This window comes from Heliangelus exortis, chromosome 5 (genome assembly GCF_036169615.1).
Source record: "Heliangelus exortis chromosome 5, bHelExo1.hap1, whole genome shotgun sequence".
NCBI lineage: Eukaryota > Metazoa > Chordata > Aves > Apodiformes > Trochilidae > Heliangelus > Heliangelus exortis.
The window spans coordinates 42594254-42612728 of NC_092426.1; the positions used below are offsets into that span (position 1 = coordinate 42594254).

General features: G+C 45.3%; 1 protein-coding gene across 9 annotated transcripts in view; it reads right to left on the reverse strand.

The window, feature by feature from the left end:
- The window catches only part of PRR5L (proline rich 5 like), a 30509-nt gene extending 19754 nt beyond the window's left edge, over positions 1–10755 (reverse strand). For 5 of the 9 annotated variants that reach the window (XM_071745022.1, XM_071745021.1, XM_071745016.1 and 2 more), the window contains exons 1-3: positions 10248–10385; positions 4122–4389; positions 2737–2817 (exon numbers count right to left, since the gene is read on the reverse strand). In XM_071745022.1, coding sequence (XP_071601123.1) covers positions 2737–2817; positions 4122–4240 — 200 coding nt within the window. In that variant the 5' untranslated portion in view covers positions 4241–4389; positions 10248–10385. Of the gene's footprint in view, positions 1–2736; positions 2818–4121; positions 4390–10013; positions 10209–10247 lie in introns of those variants that run through there. The other 4 variants (XM_071745015.1, XM_071745018.1, XM_071745017.1 and 1 more) reach the window with 4 other exon arrangements.
- Positions 10756–18475: the final 7720 nt, after the last annotated feature.

Below are 18475 nucleotides of genomic sequence, written 5' to 3' on the forward strand. Positions count from 1 at the left end.
TTCAAGGAAGAAATTCTAGAAATTTAACAAGATTTAATAAGCAAAAGTGATTCTAAACAAGTATTTCTAATAAAAGCTGTTGAACTTTAAATTGGGCTGTGATAGAAGTTTTAAATTCTAATACATATAAATATTTCAAAACTCTGATGTAAAAATCAGCATTGTTTTACATGAGAAGCATCAGGAGACCCAACTGAAAGTATGAAACATTTGCATTTTGAGAATAACTGATGCAGCAGTTAGTTCTGCCTGGAATCTTAAAGTTGCTAAACACTTTCCACTGAAAAACATGGCATTTTTTTGCTATTCTGAGTTTTGCTTTTCACTAATGTGCAGCATAATCAAGAGTGCTCAAAAACGGAATTTTGAATCAGGGACCATGTAGTTCTCAAGCTGGGTTCTTACTAACAAACTACACCGCTTTTTCCTTCTTTTCTCAAAGCAGATTTTGGCAGCCACCTTCCCCCCTCATCATCCTGTAACACTTCCACATCTATTTGCATGCCAACATGCCTTTACTCTTTCCCTCCTTGTGATTATACTCACCCCACCCATCTCAGAGCCCATTTCTATTTTAATGAGATGAATAAACCAGGTAAGACTTTGAGGCTGTTTGCCAGCAGCTGCCTGAGAAGCCCATGGCAGGGCTTTTCCTCATACAGGGGCAGACCAGCAGCTGGGGGTTTGTACCCCAGAGAGAACCCAAGGGAGGTGAATTCCTGATCACAGCCCCCTCACCTCCTGCTGCCTGGAACCCCATCTCCCACTGACACTTCTTACATTCCCTCTTGCTGTGACAACTGACTGTCACACCCAGTCAGATGACACCAAATCACAGCAAACTTGGTGGCAGCAATCCAGAGCCAAATATTGCCACCTGCTCACCTCCTGGTCCTGTCATTGCTGCCTGACTTTAAAACTCTCCTGCATTTCCCACTATAGCACAGTGCAGGATCTGAGTCCCTTAAAGCACTGCATTTGCAAACTTCCACCAAGGGAAAACTACAAACAAGAAAACTCCACCAGCCTGACCCAGTGGAACACAGGAACTGACCATCTGCTTTAGGTCTGGCTTTTTGCTCAGTGTCAAGCTGGAGATTCACCTCGTGCAAACAGAGGTCAAGTTGTGTGAGGAGCAACACCAGCAGTCAGAGGTGCAAGGCTACAAGTGTGCACACAAACATGGATGCAGATGCATGCTCCTCATTCCTTGGATGGACAATGAACTATTTAAATGCTAAAGTGTCCTATTTAGAGAATGACATTTGGAGATGTAACCAATACTCAGGCCACCTGCAGGAATATTAATCATTTATTCCAAGGTGAGTGCTTCCAAGTGCTGACTGGGAGTGCCTGGATGTGAGAGAGGGCACTGCTCCTCTCAGCAGCAGCACTGCTTACAAAGCATACACAGCTCACAGGGAATTTGCTGCTCTTTGCTCAGCTCTGGACAGCCAAGATTCACTTTAAGTCACCAAGAAGAGAGCCTGGTCCAGCCACCCCAGTTATTCTGCCCACCACAGTGCCTCACCATCAGGAGTACCTGGTGCACCAGGGAGGGAAAGCTGCAGCCTGGAAGATGAGTAACAAAACCAACAGCCAGCCCCCAGCTCTGCCAAAAGCCTCTGGGTCTTATGACATTTGTTTTTCTTTTCCCGTACAGAATTACTCATTCCAATGAAAAATTAAGAGTGGTCCAAGTACTTAAACCTGACTTGAGCACTTCTGACCTGAGCACACTAAAGCACCAAAAAAGCACGAAGCATTGCCCTCACTCAGCTCTGAAAAATAATTATATTAAACTTTCACCTTTGGGACCAGATCAAGTAGGACAGAGTCTTGTGCCCTGCAAGCTGCATTTATTTTGAAATTAGGGAAAGGGGTAGTTCAGACTGATTTGTGTACACTGAGCCTAAAGTGCCATTTGAATCTTCACACTCAGGAGAAATGCAATAGGGGTAGGGGGTGGCTGGGAGCATAAAAAAGGAGAAAGGGAGACCTATATGGCAACATTCCTGATGAATGAATATGGATGTGGTGGAAAACAAAGGGAGGAGGAACCACATCCATGAACTCTGACAGTACTCCTTTTAGCAGCACTTGGAACCAAAGCAAGAATAAATTGTTATTTATCTGCTCTACAGTAGATACAGATATTGCTAACCAAACTTTCCAAGTAATCAGAATGAAACCACAGACAATAATGAAAAATGATTTAAAAAAAAAAAAACAACAAAGTGTTAGAAAATGTTTGTTGAGTTTTCAGGTTTTTTTATCTTTAGGGTGGTATTTTCAGCTCTTGCTCTGCAATTACCAGGTGAAGTTTTTAAATGAAATCTTGTGTTTTGCTTTAATTTTAAACACTCCAGGGTTTTGAGAAGCCTGGGTTTAGAAAAAGAGATGCTATCATCATAAATGTCCTGGAAAAAAGGGAAAAAAACCCAGCCACAAGAGATAAACACTCCCTAGGAGGGGACAAAATCATTATAATCCAAGTCCATACACACACTGTCCTGGTCAAAGCTACACAGCCATATAAATCAGAGAAACATTATCCAAGTGCCCCATGCTACTCATCCCACCCAAGAGCATACAAACAAGCCAGCCTAAAACCCCAAAGCTGTGCTTAAGTTCACTTCAGTCCCTGCTCCTCCCACCAACAACCTTTAAGTGTGGTTCTGTAGGGGAAGAAAACCAAACAAACACCAAACAAGCAGCAACATTTCAGCAACCAACCTGATATTTTCATTCAGGGTGTAAAGTTCATTTTTCTGCAAGCCTCCTCCTTTGAAGACATTTATCACTGCTGTTTGAACACTGCCAAAAAAGAAATGAGATGATACAACATCTGTAAGGAACAGGCACCAGTATGGACACAGAGCACAACCTGAACTCAGCAGCAAAAGCTGAGTGGTCAGAATGGAGTGGGGAGGCTAATTGCACCCAAATGCTTCCTCTGTTTTTCCCCTGGAAATCATCACTCTCATTTACCCACATGTCTCAAGGGAGACAGAGCAGAACCAACCTCAAGCTGTGCCTAGAGTAAAGGAGGGAAAGTTGCTAACGGGGGTACCAGTCACAAAGAACACACTGATACACAGATATAATGTGGGATCTCTGCTTTGACAAGACACAGATCTCTGGCAGAATCTGCCAAACACATCACACTGCATCATTCAGTGATGCTCCCAGGAACCACCCCACCTGCAGCATCTGAAGGACCCTGTAGTGCTGGGAGATGTTCTGCAGCCAGCATCACCTCAGTCAGACCCAACTTTAAGTCCTATTGATGTCAGCAAGGTGCTGCTGGAAGATCTTCCAGCTCACACTTCTCTCACCAGTGCAGAGGAAGTCATGAAGGGACAGCACCCAAGATGGCTTGGCAGGTCTGAGGGCTTGCCATGGGATAACAGGAGGAGGTCTCATGTCCTTAGTGGGCAATCCTTTCTGTGGGACAGTGATGGCATTTGCATGTTCCATGGACCTCAGCTCATTATCCCAGCACAAAACTGCAATGTTTTTGCCAGGCTACTTCTGTGTGGCATTATTAAGCTGAGCTAGGAGAGGGGGAGAGGGGTCTGAGGAGTGCAGAATGGGTGCGAGGTGGCAGAAGGGAAGATGGGAACACCTAATTTTAGTAGCAGCAGCCCATGAGATCAGATCAGGACATTGCTGCATGGCACATACTGCAGGCAGGATCTGACTGCCAGCTTCAGTAGAAGCCACAAACTTAGCAGTTGCCAGTTGACTGTGGTAAAAGCTTCATCACATATAAATAAATGCCTGCTGTCCATTAGGAAACTGGCCCTTTTTTACAGTACTAGGAATGTGTTTTCCTATATGGTGCACAGAGGATGCCACTGCTGACAAGGAGCAATCCTATCTGATTCCAGACAGTCCCTCCCAACAAGGTTGGCCAAACCCAAGGCTGAACACCAGCAGCTCTCATCTTTTCACTTCCATGCAGGCTTTCAGTGCTGGCAAAGCTCCTTCACCCCGAGATCTCCTGCCTGCTGATACAGAGATGAGCTTTGCCACGAGGGCTCTGAGGCACAAAGGTCAGAGCCCCAAAGGGCTGCTCAGAGGGAAGGAGCCATCTCCTCGGGGTGGGTCCTGCTCACCGGTGCCAGGCAGAGTTGGAGCTGAGCTGCAGGGCCTGCCGGGCTGCCTGGAAACGGGGGAGGTCACTGAGCACAGGGGAGCTCATGAACCGAGGTCGAGGCCGTCGGAAGGAACCCATCCTGGGGAACTGCAGAGCAAAGGCTGGATCTACAGGGAAGCCTCCATTCACGGGGTCAGGGAGAAAGGAACATGGGAAAATCTCCTCTCTGGAAGGTCCAAGCGTCAGGCTCGGGGATGCCAGTGAATCCTCACAGCCAAGGGCTCAGCCTGCAGGAAAAGCAGAGTCAGGGTTGGAGCAGCAGCATCAGGCTGTGGCATGGGTACACACTGCAGGACACAGGGAAGCAGTCCTGCAAAGCTAAGAGAAAGGAAAAGAGCAAGACAGGCAAGGGAGGGGTGAAAACATCCTATCCCATTCACAGCAAAATTGGGAAAACCTTTCAGAGTTCCCCAACAGCAGCTCCTCTTTCCCATCTTGCCCCTTAAATCATGACCCAGCACAGCCAAGCCAGGAATACACCCTGGTCTCTCTGTCCATTTCCATCAGCAGAGATAAAAGAACAGAGGTGTCTAAACTCTTCTTCCCAAGACACTTCACAAATACCTTTAAATACAGTTAGCATTTCAGCATACATAAAATTGTAGAAAAAGGGACAAAAAGAAACCTATTACACATCAGAAAGGAAAAACAAAACAAAAAGAAGAGCAACAAAAGATGAACAGACACAATGCTTTTTTATTTTGTTGTTGTTGTGCAAAGGAATAAAACTACTTTTTATCTGTTGACTGCAGAAAAGAGAATAGGCAACTGATAAGAGGCCTGACAAACAGGTACTTTGAGAGTAAGCAGGACTTCTATGTTGGTTTTGTTTTCTACAGAATTAGAATTGCTAGGCCAAATAGCAAATGCCTGCATTTTCCACTCTATCATCTCCATTACAGATGAATGTGTAGCCCCAAGAAAAAACACAGAAATAGAAGTAGTCAGCTTGGATGAAAACCACAGAAAAACTTTGGCAAAGCTTCTGTACTTTGAAACCTTCCCAATTTAGACAAATATAAGCAGTAGATGCAGTTGGAAGGTTGAAGAATGGAGATGTGGGAGAAGGGGAGGAAAAAAGAAGTTGTGTAACTGAACTGCACACAAAAGACATAAACAAAAAAAAATTTTTTTCACGTCTTCAATGTGAGGTGAGAGATGGGCAGCCAAGAAATGTTGTGAACCTGCACAGTGTTTATAATTTGAGCAGTACCCAGTTTCAGGGACCTCTTTCCACTCCCCAAACCATAACTGATTCTTTCAGATCCAAGAGAACAACTTTCTCCCCACTTGGCCAGCCCCATTTCACACTCAGCTGCCTTTGCTCCCTGCCTCCTCATGTTCTGCTCAGCCACCCCAAAGCCCTGCACAGACACCACACACTCTGCTGCTGAGCAAGTTAAAGGACAAAACACCTCAGTTTTCAGGCACTGACAGGTGTGGTAGTGTGACTCTTGGTGATGTTCAAGAAATAAATACAGCTTTTATTCCCCACTAGCTAAATACAGGTTGCACAGATCCCTGTGGAAATGGAATACTACTGCAATTTCTGCTTTTCTTTAGAGAAATCTTGTCTTCTCTTTAGAGATAACAAAGCCCAGACAATCTTTCATGACATGAGCTTGGTCCTGACACTGTTGTTGCTTGAAAGGGCAGCAATCTGCTGACTGTGGCTGCTCTGTTCTAATAAAAAAAGTCACAACTTTTAGAAATTAAAAATAAATGTAAATGAAAACAAACAACTCAGCAGGATCTTTTCTGTGCATCTTGAAATAACAGTTCATTTGATGCTGTCCACACATTTTCAATTTCCCAGCAGTTTCTTTACTGGCAATTGTAGCCACATCAGAAATCAGGGGAAAAACTGTACAGGACCTTGGGGACCTGAGGACAGGTTTTCTCACAACATACCAAAAGGTGTCTGGCAGGCAAAGCCTAAGGTATAATGGATGTTTCTGTTGCCAAAAAAGTGCTTGAGTCAATGTTTGTTGTCTCCAAGTTCCAAAGCTGACAATTTACTTCTCCCAGCAGTCCAGTAAAATTTCTAGTTTAAAAATTTTTACACAGTGAAAAGAACTTACATTTTTCAGAGCTATAAAAAGCAAAGTTCCTTAAGATCTGTTGGAGGCATCTAACCAGGCTAGAAAGCAAGCAGCGGTTAAGATGCCTGTGCTAGCCCACAAGTCTCCTCCTACCTCTATTCCAGATACCTAAGGGCACACAAGTATCTTTCTCCCCAGCAATTAAATAATTTTATGAAGTCACATTTATACTAATTTGAGCTAGATTAAGTTACAAAGGGAAAGCTTAAGCTCAGAAATGTAAATTGGGAGAACAGCAGCAGAATCATGGCATGGCACTGGGTCCCATGACAAATTTACAGAACACTTCTTCCCAAGGGATTGTGCTTGTTTCTGCTCACTGGGGCATACACATTTTTTTCCCTTAATCTCTGCTAAAGGGACAGCTAAGAAGCTCTTGTTTGCAAGGTACAGATATGATCCCCCTGTTTTCCCTTCCTCCCCCAGCCTGGGAGCTGGCAAGTCACCCTTATGGAGGTTGTCATCAGGAATTCCAGATAAGATCAGAGAATGTCAGGGGTTGGAAAGGGCTCCAGAGATCATCCAGTCCTTCCCCCTGACAAAGCAGGATAACCTAGGGATAACCACACAGAAATGGACTGAAGCAGGTTTTGAGTCCCCAGAGAAAGAGGCTCCATAATCTCTGTCAGAGGTCCCAGTGCTCTGTCACCATCACAGGAAAGAAGTTGCTCCTCACGTTGAGGTGGAACTTCCTACGTTCTAGCTTAAACCCATTATTCCTTGTCCTGTCACTGGGCAGCACTGAAAAGAGATTGACCTCATCCTCTTGCCCCCCACCCCTCAGATATTTACAGACATCCATAAGATCCCCTCTCAGCCTTCTCTCCTCAGCTCCAGGTCTCTCAGTCTTTCTTCATAGGAGAGATGCTCAAGTCCTTTAACCATCCCTGTAGCTCTCTGTTGGACTCTTTTCAGTAAACTCCTGTCTGTCTTGAACTGGGGAGCACACAACTGGATACAGTATTCCAGATGTGGTCTCACCAGGGCAGAGCTGAGGGGGAGCACTTCCCTAGATCTGCTGGACAAACCTTTGCTGATGCACTCTAGGATACCATGGAGCCTCTCGGCCACAACATCCCTTTAGCTCTGAGATCAGACTCCATCTTATTTTCATTTCTTCAAGATCCAAAGATAAGAATTTCTCCTGTCTTATGCAAATCAGTGATTTCACTGGCAGTCACAGCAAGCTTGCCACCAAATGATATTCAAACACAACTGCCCTCGTTATCAGAACTGGAAATGCCCAAGTCCATCAGGAGGATCACACTCTCCCCATGCTCACAGCTCTCCCAGGAGTTTCCCAAAGCTAACAGAGCACTGACTAGAAAACAGCCTTTTAGCACAAGCAGCTTGTAGATCCTGTGCTCCTGAAGGTTGAACAAAGCACCCAAACCCAACCAAACACTTCCATCAGACCAGGTTTTCCTTTCACAGCAACCAGTTTCCACTGAATTCTTTCCCCCCAGCAAGGCACCCATTTAACTACAGCTTCATTTGCACAGGAAAGCTGCATTAGCAGCAATGAGAACCCACCAGGAGTAACCCCACCACAAGCCCTTCCTTCAGCAGGGAATCTAAAAACCTTTTCACATTTTATCCTGTATCCTTTTAGACCTTCCCTTCCTTGGTCAAATGGGGTGAAAGTCAAAGTTCATCCAGTTCATTCATAAAGTTACAAGAGGGGAACAGATAAGGGAGAGTCACAGGGAAGCTTTCTTACAAAGCAGAAGTTTCCAATGAAAAAAAAAGTTCCTATCAGTCTAATGTAATGACACATTTAACTTTCTGGTAATATTAATCAGAAACCATACAGGACCCACTTGATCAAAATCAAATAAAGTGTCAGCAGCTGTGCTTATTTTAGGAACTAACTCTGCTGAAACTCGAATAACTATCATCTTTCTGCTTTCCTGCACTTCATACTTACTCTCTTCTGGTTTTGTTTGAGGTTTGTTTTTATGTTTTGTTTTCACATTCCTATTGTTGTTACTAAAAACACAAGCATATTCCCAGCCAGCTCTATTGCAACCAGGTTTTTGCTAAAATCCTCAACAGAACCTTCCATCCTGAGTTGCACTTATCCCCATTTTGTGTAGTAGGAAAGGTTTGTTATCTCCTACTGAATAAACCCTGGAGCCCAAAGCACAATTAGTCACTCTATATTTGTGCTTGAATTCACAGCAGGAACAACGAATACAAGAGGCCATACACTCTGGGGGGAAAGAAAAAACAAACAAACAAATAAACAAACAAACAAAGCCAAATACTACAGGTGGCTCAAAAAGTCACACGTGAAAACTGATTTAACTGAAAATTAGTTTTAAAAGGATAAAAGTGTAGTTCTTTTTGCCTGCTACTTCTTTGCCCTTGGTGATACATTCAAGTCTCATTCTTCTGTAAGAATGAAATCTGCATCTACTGGTTTCTCAAATAAAAGGATACCTATGTCACCCAATCTGTGTCTCTGGTTGCTGGAAAGTTAAGGAATTGAAATTCTTCCAAAAGGAACTGAGGAGTCAGTAAACATACACTCTGAACTTTGAAAGCTAACGTTGGAAGTCTTATCAGAGTCCCAGCTGACATCAAACAGCCCATAAACACATTGCATAAAAATAAGGATAATTCTGTCCCGGAGACAAATGAGAAACTATCACCTTAATTCTGCTGTAAAACTGCCAAGATGAAATATTGCCAGTATACTGACATAGCAGAGAAGGCTCTCACATGGGCTGAAACATGCTTGAACATCCCTGCCCTGGCACTGCCACTTCACAGGTGCAATCCATGCAGAAATCAGTGCAAGGCACCTGCCCTGCCAGCTGCTTCAGTCAGAGTCAGGAGGACACCTCCAGCACAAGTGACCACAGAGTAATTCACCTCTGGAAAAGTCTCTTCCTAGGTTTACCAAAAATGTTTTTTGACCTAAGCCCAAGGGTTTTCTCCCTCCAACAGGTTACAGAAGGGGAGACTGCCCCCGTATGCATGGGCATACAGGACTATGTGCAAGATGTTAGCAGCTCTTGCAGACTGATCCAGGTATTGATGAGTTCTGCATAAATGAAACCTTTGATACCACAAAACTGCAGTATTGCTTATTGTAAGTGTGCTCAGCACTTGTTACTGACAAACAAAACATCCCTCGAGTCTAGACAACCCACTTACATGAACAAACCATCATATGACTGGAAAAGGCAATAAAAAAACAAAGAAAATAGCCGTGCTTTGGACTGTTCTTTTCATCCCTGCCAGCCAGGAGCTGCAGTGCCTGGTGTCCCTGCGGGCACGATGTGCAGCTGGGGCTGATGGCACACGGAGAGGGGAGGGAGCCCAGGGCAGACGGGTATGGCAGGGAGGAAACTTAAAGTAGATTATGTGCACAAAACTGGAAAGCACTGTAAACATTCCTAGGAAAGAGAGGTCTCTGAGTGCTTGTCTGGGAAACACGGTATCATCATGGGACAGGGGCCCGAGGGAAGTCAGAAAAGGGATGGAGCTACACTATTTTGGGGGTTTTTTTAAGAGTCGGCCTGCTACTCACGGCTTTTTGTCTCGTCTCGCAGCAGCTACACGCTAATTCGACTTTTTCAGAAAGAGGGGACCAAAGTCTCTTTCACTTCAGTCCCGGTTTCAGAATTCTTGTGACTCCTGGGGGAAGGGCTAGACCTAGATACTTGGTTTGGAAATTACTCACTCAGCAGAGTTATGGAGGCAGAGGCTCTATCTTTAATACATTTAAAGGGCGAACTTACCCAGGTTTTATGCCTTCACTTCGCTCCAGAGGCACGGCCAGACGAGGGGAGCCGCCTCTGCCCGCTGCATTCCGCTGATCCCATCCCATCCCGTCCCATCGCACACCCCTGATGCTGCCTCTCCTCCCCGCAGTCTCCGGGGCAGGGCACAGGCTCCCGGACGCCCCGATCCCCCCGCAGCCACGCAGCGCTCTGCGAGCGGCCCCGCAGCTCCCGCAGCGCTCCCGCACTCACCCCCGCCGGGCTGCAGCGCGGGCGCTTGCGGGGTCTCCGCGCCCCTCCGCCCCCGACCGACGGACAGACGGACGGACAGACCGACGGACGCGCCGCTTCTTCGCCACCGCGATCTGGCGAAACTTACCAGCAATTGGCCAGAATTTTACACTTCCTGGCTGACAGCCAGCCCTTAATTTTCACCATCTGCCTCTTGCTGGCTCCGCCCAGCCCACAGAAGGCTGCCGGGCCGAGCCGGGCCGGGCCGGGCCGGGCCGGGCGGAGCGGGGACAGCGGGAGTTGCTTTCCCGGCCTGCCAGCCCGCTGCGGGGTAGGGGAAGCCCGCCCCGAGTCGTCCCGGCAGAGTCAGGAAATGTAATTTCTTCTGACCTTTAGCGACAGAAAGGGAAGGGGAAGGATGGAGGAGCACTGGAGGCCCTCTCGGTGCCGGGCGGACAGGCCGACCCCTTGGGGAGCTCCACCGACACCCCCAGAGTCCCTCCCCGGTCCCAGCTCCCGGTGGCTCCCGGGATTCTTGCCGACCCGGTCGAGAGATGCTGGACCTGCCGCTGACACCCTGCAGACATGGCTCGGGGCACGGAATTTGCCTTCCCCACCGAGCTGAAGATAAAGAAAAGGGTTGTTACAGGGATAGAACGTCCGGCACGGGGGGAGGGAAGGAATGTGCTGTTTAAAGACGGGGATTATTTTATTTTGATCTTACGGTTCAGGGTTCCTCTGGCTGCCACAGCCCTGTCCAGTTGTCACAGTCTGCAGCAGGTATCAGACGGGAAAATGCTGGAAGAAAAATTTAAAAATGTATGTGTAAGTCAGGGTCCTTAGGGAGATTAAAAAGCCACAATTAGTTGTAGTCAGAGAGCAGTCATATGGCACATGGAACTCAAACAGTGATGCAGACTTTTGGAATACTACACATTCATTTAAAGGGCTGAGATTTTTAAGTGCTTAAAGGTAACAGGTTAGGTTTGTAAAATAGTTTAATTTTCTCTGCTTAGGGTCATAGAACAGAATCATAGAAAAGTTTGGGCTGGAAGGGACCTTTAAAGGCCATCTAGTCCCAGACCCCCCCTGCAGTGAGCACGGACACCTTCAACTGGATCAGGTTTCTCAGAGCCCTGTCCAGTCTGGCTGAGAATGTTTCCAGGGGTGAGGTATCTACCACCTCTCTTGCCTGTATGTTCCAGTGCTTTATCACCCTCATGGTAAAACAACTTCCTTATGTCTAGTCTGAGTCAACCCTCTTTTAGTTCAAAACCATTATTCCCTGTCCAATCAAAACAGGCCTTGCTAAAATGTTTGTCCCCATCTTTCCAGTAGGCCCCCTTTAATTACTGAATGGCTGTAATAAAGTCTTCCCTGACCCTTCTCTTCTTCAGACTGAATAACCCCAACTTTCCAGCCTTTCTTCACTGGAGAGGTGCACCAACCCTCTGGTCACCTTCGTGGTGTTCATCACTGGTCTCCATTTAGACACCAACCCACTGAGTGTGACAACTGTTTGAGTGCAACTGTCCAGCCCATTCCTTATCCACCAAGTGGCCCACCCATTGAATCCCATACCTTTCCAGCTTAGACATCAGGATGTTGTGCAGGACAGGGTCAAATGCTTAGCACAAGCGCAGGTAGGTGATGCAAGTTGTTTTCTACCCACCAGTGTAGCCCTGTCACAGCACACCACGTCTGTGCCACGTCTGTCAGGCACAGTTTGTCCCTAGTGAAGCCACGTTGGCTGTCACCAGCCACCTCCACATCTTCCATGTGTTTTAGCACAGTTTCTAGGAGGATCTGCTCCCTGATCTTGCCAGGCACAGAGGTGAGACTGACTCCCCTCCAGTTCCCAAGGTCTTCCCTTTTTCCCTCTTTGAAAATGGAGGTTATGCTTCCCTCTTTCCAGTCATTGGAAATTTAGTCAGTGGAGGATTTTATACCTTACCAGGAAGATTGATGAAGAGGTAAAGCTGCCCTCCCAACATTCCGGGTTGTGAGCTTGATTCAGACACTCCTTGTTGCCCTCAGGATCCAGAATTCCACCATTTTATGCTCACTGCAGCCAGGCTGTCCTTGAACTTCACATTCCCCACCAGCCCCTCCCTGTTGGTGAGAGCAAAAAAAGACAGTTAGAAACATTAGCCCAGCAGAGAGAGATAAAAGACTTAGGTGTGATTCATTGTACTTAACTTTAGCTATCTGAGATTATGCAAAACTTTCAAAGCTTTCAAAGTTGATGTAAGGATGTAAATCCTGCCCTAAAGCTTGCCTGACTGGAAGAGAGTTGTAGTGAAAGGGATCTGAGAAGTGTTATGTTTAGATTGCCAGATGAGGAAAAGCATCTTTACTAGCTCCTTTTTTGCTTTTACTTTTGGTTAGAGCAAAGAAAAAAATATTCTTTCCAAAGCAAGCTCATTGGCTTACACAGACAAGTAATAATTTACAAACTTTTCTCAACACCAAAGCCAATACATGGTGCAAATGGACTGTTTGGGCTGTGTATGAGAATAATCAACTCTCCTGTGGCCTTGTTCAAGTCTACAGCATCATCTGAGAGAACTGAAAAGCAGACAAATTGACAACATCAAAGATGTTGCTACAGATATTTATTTGCAGATAATGTGAAAACCAGCCAGAGCCTTAATTTTGTTTTTGACACACTGCCTCAATACCACACTTCCTCTCTGCAGCACACACTGCATAGCAAGACAGTCCTGAGCACACAGACACATCCTGCTCTCACTCAGCCTGATGTTCAATAAGAGCCAAACCACACGAGTTGTGACTAATAGATGTGACCTTTTCCTGGTTTGCTTTTTAATGCACTTGATGATGGGATGAACCCAAAACATACTGCCTTTGCTTTTGCTGTGTGATCCAATAGGTTTTCAGCACCATCTGTGCTCCCCTGAAAGGAGTTCTGGGAAAATACCCAGTGTGGAGAGCAACAAAGAGTCATCGTTTCTGAAGAGCATTCCTAGCTCTGGCACTGATTTTCAAAGAGCTGAGGGTTGCAGCTGAGCCAGGTTAGGAGCTCACCATCCTTCAGCTTATTCTTAATCCTCCAAACATCTCTTCCCATCTGCTGGGATGTCTTGTATTTGCTTCAGCTGTCCAGTGAAAGAGAGAGGGAAGGTACACAAGCAAGCAAGAAAAAATTGAATTCAGCTAAATTGGGTTGTTTTGACAGCAAAGGATTTGGCACTACCCACTCTTGAAGTGACCCTGTAGATTCTAGTAAGGAGTGTGGGGCAGAAAGCTGGGGATAAGCTGGGAGCTGTGACCTCCTGTCTGAGAACTGAGTCTTCAGTGACATTGTGCAAATTATTTCACAATGCTGTTCACCTCTCAGGGCTATAGTGAGAAAATTCCATGTATCAGTGATGCTATTAAGCTTTAAAAACTCCTGAAAAAAGAAGTCCTTTAGTTGTCTTGTGATATACATTTTTATAGTTCCAAGCTTGGGGAGGGGGAAGGAGGGAAACACCTCCAAGTTGGGTTGAGAGTACATTATTCTATTAATTTTACCAGTCTGGCACAATTGATACTGAGGAAACAAGGTGTAATTCCACAGGTAAAAATGCATCTTTACTGCATCTGCAAAAAATAATTCAAATTACAGCTATTCATTGGGAAGAAGGATTCTCAGAAGCTGTAACACTAAAAGACTGAAAAGCAAATTGTATCAAGAAGATGAACTGGGTTATAAAAATGACACAACCCTCACTCCATGGGGAGCTTGACCTGACTCTCTGCTGTTGAAATCATTTGGAAAAGGCAACTGGAGTGATTGTTGTGTGAATCACACAGTGATACCAGCCTGAGAGCCCAGGAGAACCTCAGTATGGGCCATTAGAGTCAGGAAAGGCCCAAAAGCAGCACTGCAAGCTTCTCTGGTGTGTGCACTGCCTTCTTGTTACAGCCTGCTCCATGGGGCTCACTTTCAGGTCAGCTAGCATCTGTAGGCTGTGAAAATAAAGAAATCACCACAGCAGCTAATTTTGGCAAGGTAACCAGCAGCTCAGTTTGCAGCTGCAGGGAGGTCTGACATCTCATGTATCAGCTATCTGCTGGCAGCACCTTTGGGTTATGTTGTCTCTCAAAGCTGCACACACGTGCATCTTCCTTAGGGCAAAGCACATTAATCACTGGGTGTTAGGTGATGCTTTTTGGTGAACATATGCCACATCACACTCGTTACAGAATGTTTCAAAAGTGCCTTTCTTTTATTCACCCCTTACTTGCTTGTGAGTCATCTTCTGGTTTTCAGTCTGTTTGTTGGTTTTTTTTTCACTTCCTACACCTCAGTTGCTGCCCATGCTGTGCTCTGTAGTACAGAGGCTCTGCAATGTGGTAAAAGCCACTGACAGGACTGAGAAAAACTTTCTCTCTTAGTGAGAAAAAACATTCTTTCCCCCTTAAAACACTTAAAAGTAGCCAGCACCACCACTTTGATGTGGCTCTCAGCACCAGCTGCAGTCAACAAGTTGGTGTGGACGGTGCAGAAGGATAAGTTCACCTCAGAGCTGACTGCAGCAGTGCAGTCACGGGCCAAGTGAAATCATCTGATGCACCTGAAGTGATCACAGTGGCTCTGCCAGTATTTTAATTCAGAAAGAGTTGGGAGAGACTTGAAGCCTCCCAGCCATCCATCCCCCAGCTGGGGGGCTGATGACCAGACATTCCTTTTCCACTGATTTGGCACAGTGACTGACAGCTTATCCACAGCTCCCAGGGGTCACCCTGCCTTCTCTGATAAAGGGAGAAATAACAGAACACAGCCAGGTGCCATACTCTCAATTTACAGGTTTACAGCTCAGTGCTTATTTACTTGTCTGCTCCTGACTCTCAGTGTACAGGCCAGGTTGTTTCTTCCAGATATAGAACTGCTGAGGTTGAGCCAAAATGGAAGATGTCTTTAGTAGTTAAAGGATCTTATTTTTTCTGCACAGACATTGCCAGCTACCCAGGAAGGATACAAGATGCTAAGAGGTGCAGACTCTGTATCAATCTCCTGCACAGGATAAGTTGTTGAAAGCAATAGGGCCTGTGCACTCATGGAATTCAGCTTGTGATTTTCAGAATAAATGTATTTAACTAGAGAATCACATATGCACATGCTCACATTTTTTACAAGCAGTACTGTATGGTCACCAAATAGCTGTGTGTACAGACACACTCTCCTCCAGAGAGCTAACGTGGGTGTTTTAACACCAGCCATGGAACCTGTGTCTAGATTTTCATGTTTGTGTGGAAGAGAGTCATATCCTAACTGTGCCAACGTGAAGCTGGGCAAAACTGATACATCTCCAGTTCTCAGAATTTCTCTAGGTCTTTCAGGGTTTATTACTTTTTTCCCAAAATGTTCTGCAGACGCTGTTCCTCTGACTTACCCTTCTGCTAGGCAAGACTGGAATTTCAGCCATTCACAACAGAAATTCAAGATTGTGTCTGTGTGTGTATGTAGTGCCAACTCAATAGGACAGACACAGGGCCAACACTTGGGCTTTGCGACCAAAACACTTCAACAAATAAACCAGCCTGCCCTTTCTCCTTCCCTCTCCATTTCTTCCCCACCATTTTCACGCCTTCCTGAAACACGAAACCAAACCAGCAGAAACATTCTCAGTGAACTGTGAGATCCATGTGCACCATGCCCTGCTGTCCTCTCTCACATTCTCCTCCTGCCATAGAAATGCATCTGCACTTAGGCTGTGATATTCAGGTCTAGGTATGGGATTCTGGAGGTGAGAGGCAAAAGCAAATGTGGCTCCATGTTCTGTGACAGACCTGTTTTCACCACCAATGAGCAATGTGCTTAAAAATTAGCAGTTCCACCAGTGGGAGATGCTTGCTCAGCCTCGTTGTACAATTGTTACAAACAACAGAAATCAGGGAACCTGTCTGATTGCATAAATCTCAGCTCAGGCAGGCTAACAAGACCCCAACTCTCTTGCATCTGGTTACTAGGCAATGTAACATATTAATTGTCAGAATGGGTACCTATAACTCAATTTTCTGGCTCTAACAGTAGCCAAAAGAACATGCCTGGAATGGACCATAGGAACAGGAAAAACATAGGGAAAGGTTACTTCTCTGAGTCACCTCCACCACTATTTTTACCTGTATCACCTAAGTTGAAGGTAGCAAGATATGCTTCCTGTACTTCAATCACTCTTTCTTCACAATTGCAGATGCATTTGAATTTACTTTCACATCTGTGTTTTCCAAAGCCTGCAAAGGCCAGGTGTCCTGCTGGGGAAAACTCCAAGGCACAAGGATAGCACACATTTCTGGGAGGAAGGCAAAGAGCAATAACTGGGTTAACATGAGTTAAGCTGTGCTGCTGCCAGATATGTAGGCACAGCCTGAGCTGCAAATGAAACCAGACCTAACGAGCTAGATTCTGATTCTGTGCTTTCCCCTTCTCCACACACAGCGGTCAAAAATTAACCAAAAAAACAGTCTTCCTTTGTTATAAATATGCAAGTTTAAGCAATGCAATCTTCTGTGACCTCCATTACCCTTGAGATTTACATTTTGCTGACAGAAAGGTATTTTCTTCATCTGATGAGAGCTGCAGTGTGCAGCAGTGCTCAGTATTTACAGGATGCAGATTGCCTGCTCTCACCTTCTTACACGAGGCTGGCAGCAGGGAAAAGAGGGCAGAAGGAACCAGGATTAGCAGCTGACCCTGGAAGATGTCCATTGTTGTTTCTGTGATGCATTATTACCACCAAAATGAGCTTTCAGTGTTTACTGTACACACAGAGATTGGTATGCAAGAAGATGGGCTGGCTGAACACACAAACAAAGGGAAGAGGCCAGGGTCCAAGTCTGAGTGAACAATAGGCTGGGGAGAATGTGAGCCTCCTCTGTAGCTGGACTTCCCTCCAGGAAACCCAGCTTCTAATAAAATCTCCTGTATCCTGTGCCCTAGTCTGGGGATGCTGACTCAGTTCCAGCTAATGATGTAGATTTTATTTGCAGGAGGAGGTGACTGCAGGCTGCTGAATGCAACCAAGAAGCATTCTGGAAGAAAAGGGCAGGAGTGTTGGCCTCAGCACATTGAGAGAGGTCCCTCTGGTCAAGTCTCCAAAAACAGGAATACTTCTTCCTGGACATCCATTGGATGTAAAAACATCCAAACTCTTCTGTCTGCTCATCTTGAAAAATAGGAATGATCATCCAAACACAGTGATGCTCTTTACTCCAACAGAAGATTTTTAGACTCTGAGGCACCCACTTCAAGGTGCCTGGGGTTTGAACTGCACAGTATTTGAGGGTTACCTATTTGGATTAGTGAGTTTTCTGAATATGAAGCTTCTCTTCAACTTAAGAAAAGTATTTCTTTCATTAAGAAAACTTTTCTTTCCTTATTGAATCAAATCTGAATCTAGGGTGATGCTAAAGGAGTTCTTAAGAAAAAAAGTTCTAGTAAGAACTGTTGAAAATGCAGTATATTTCTAAGTAACTAATTAACATCCCACTTTCTCCAGTGTTTAACATTATTAGTGTTAAGTCCTTACCTTAGCCAGTATCTGTCCTGGTTTGAGCTAAGACAGAACCAATTTTCTTTCTAGTAATTATAATTTTTAGTTAAGTCTCACGGACATCTGCACTTTCTGAAATTCACAGCATGATTTGAGTCAGTGTCTGCTTTTAGGACTGATAATTTTTGATGTTTATAGTTACTGCTGGAGAATGGGCTGCAGAACAAGGTCACAGCTGGTTCTGCTAGACATCTCATGCTCTAGAAACAAAAGGGAGTGATGTGGTCACACCAGCAGCCCTTCTGTGGGGAGAGGCAGACCAGACAGGTGACCCAAGTTAACCAAAGTATCCATCTTGGAGTATCCAGGGACACCTCCATCAGTTTCTCTGCCTCTGAACCCCATCCATGCATTCTGGAATCCAGTTCCTCCCTGCTGCTGACTCCAGGAGGCCACTCCGGGACTTTCCCATGGCCTGCATGTGCCCTTGTGCTGATGTTACTGTTACTGGGTTTTGTTAATGATGGTTTGGGTTTGGGGTTTGTTGGGGTTTTTTTGTTTGGTTTTGCTTTTGTTTTTTCTAAAGGGGTGGGAGCTGCCATAGTGATTTTGTATATACTTGAATATATTTGTATATTTGTATATATTTCATTCTTTTCCTTTTCATTGTTATTGTTTTCATTAAAGCTGTATAGTTTAGTTTCCAACCCAGAAGTTTCTCTCATTCTCTTTCCTTTCCCTTTCTGG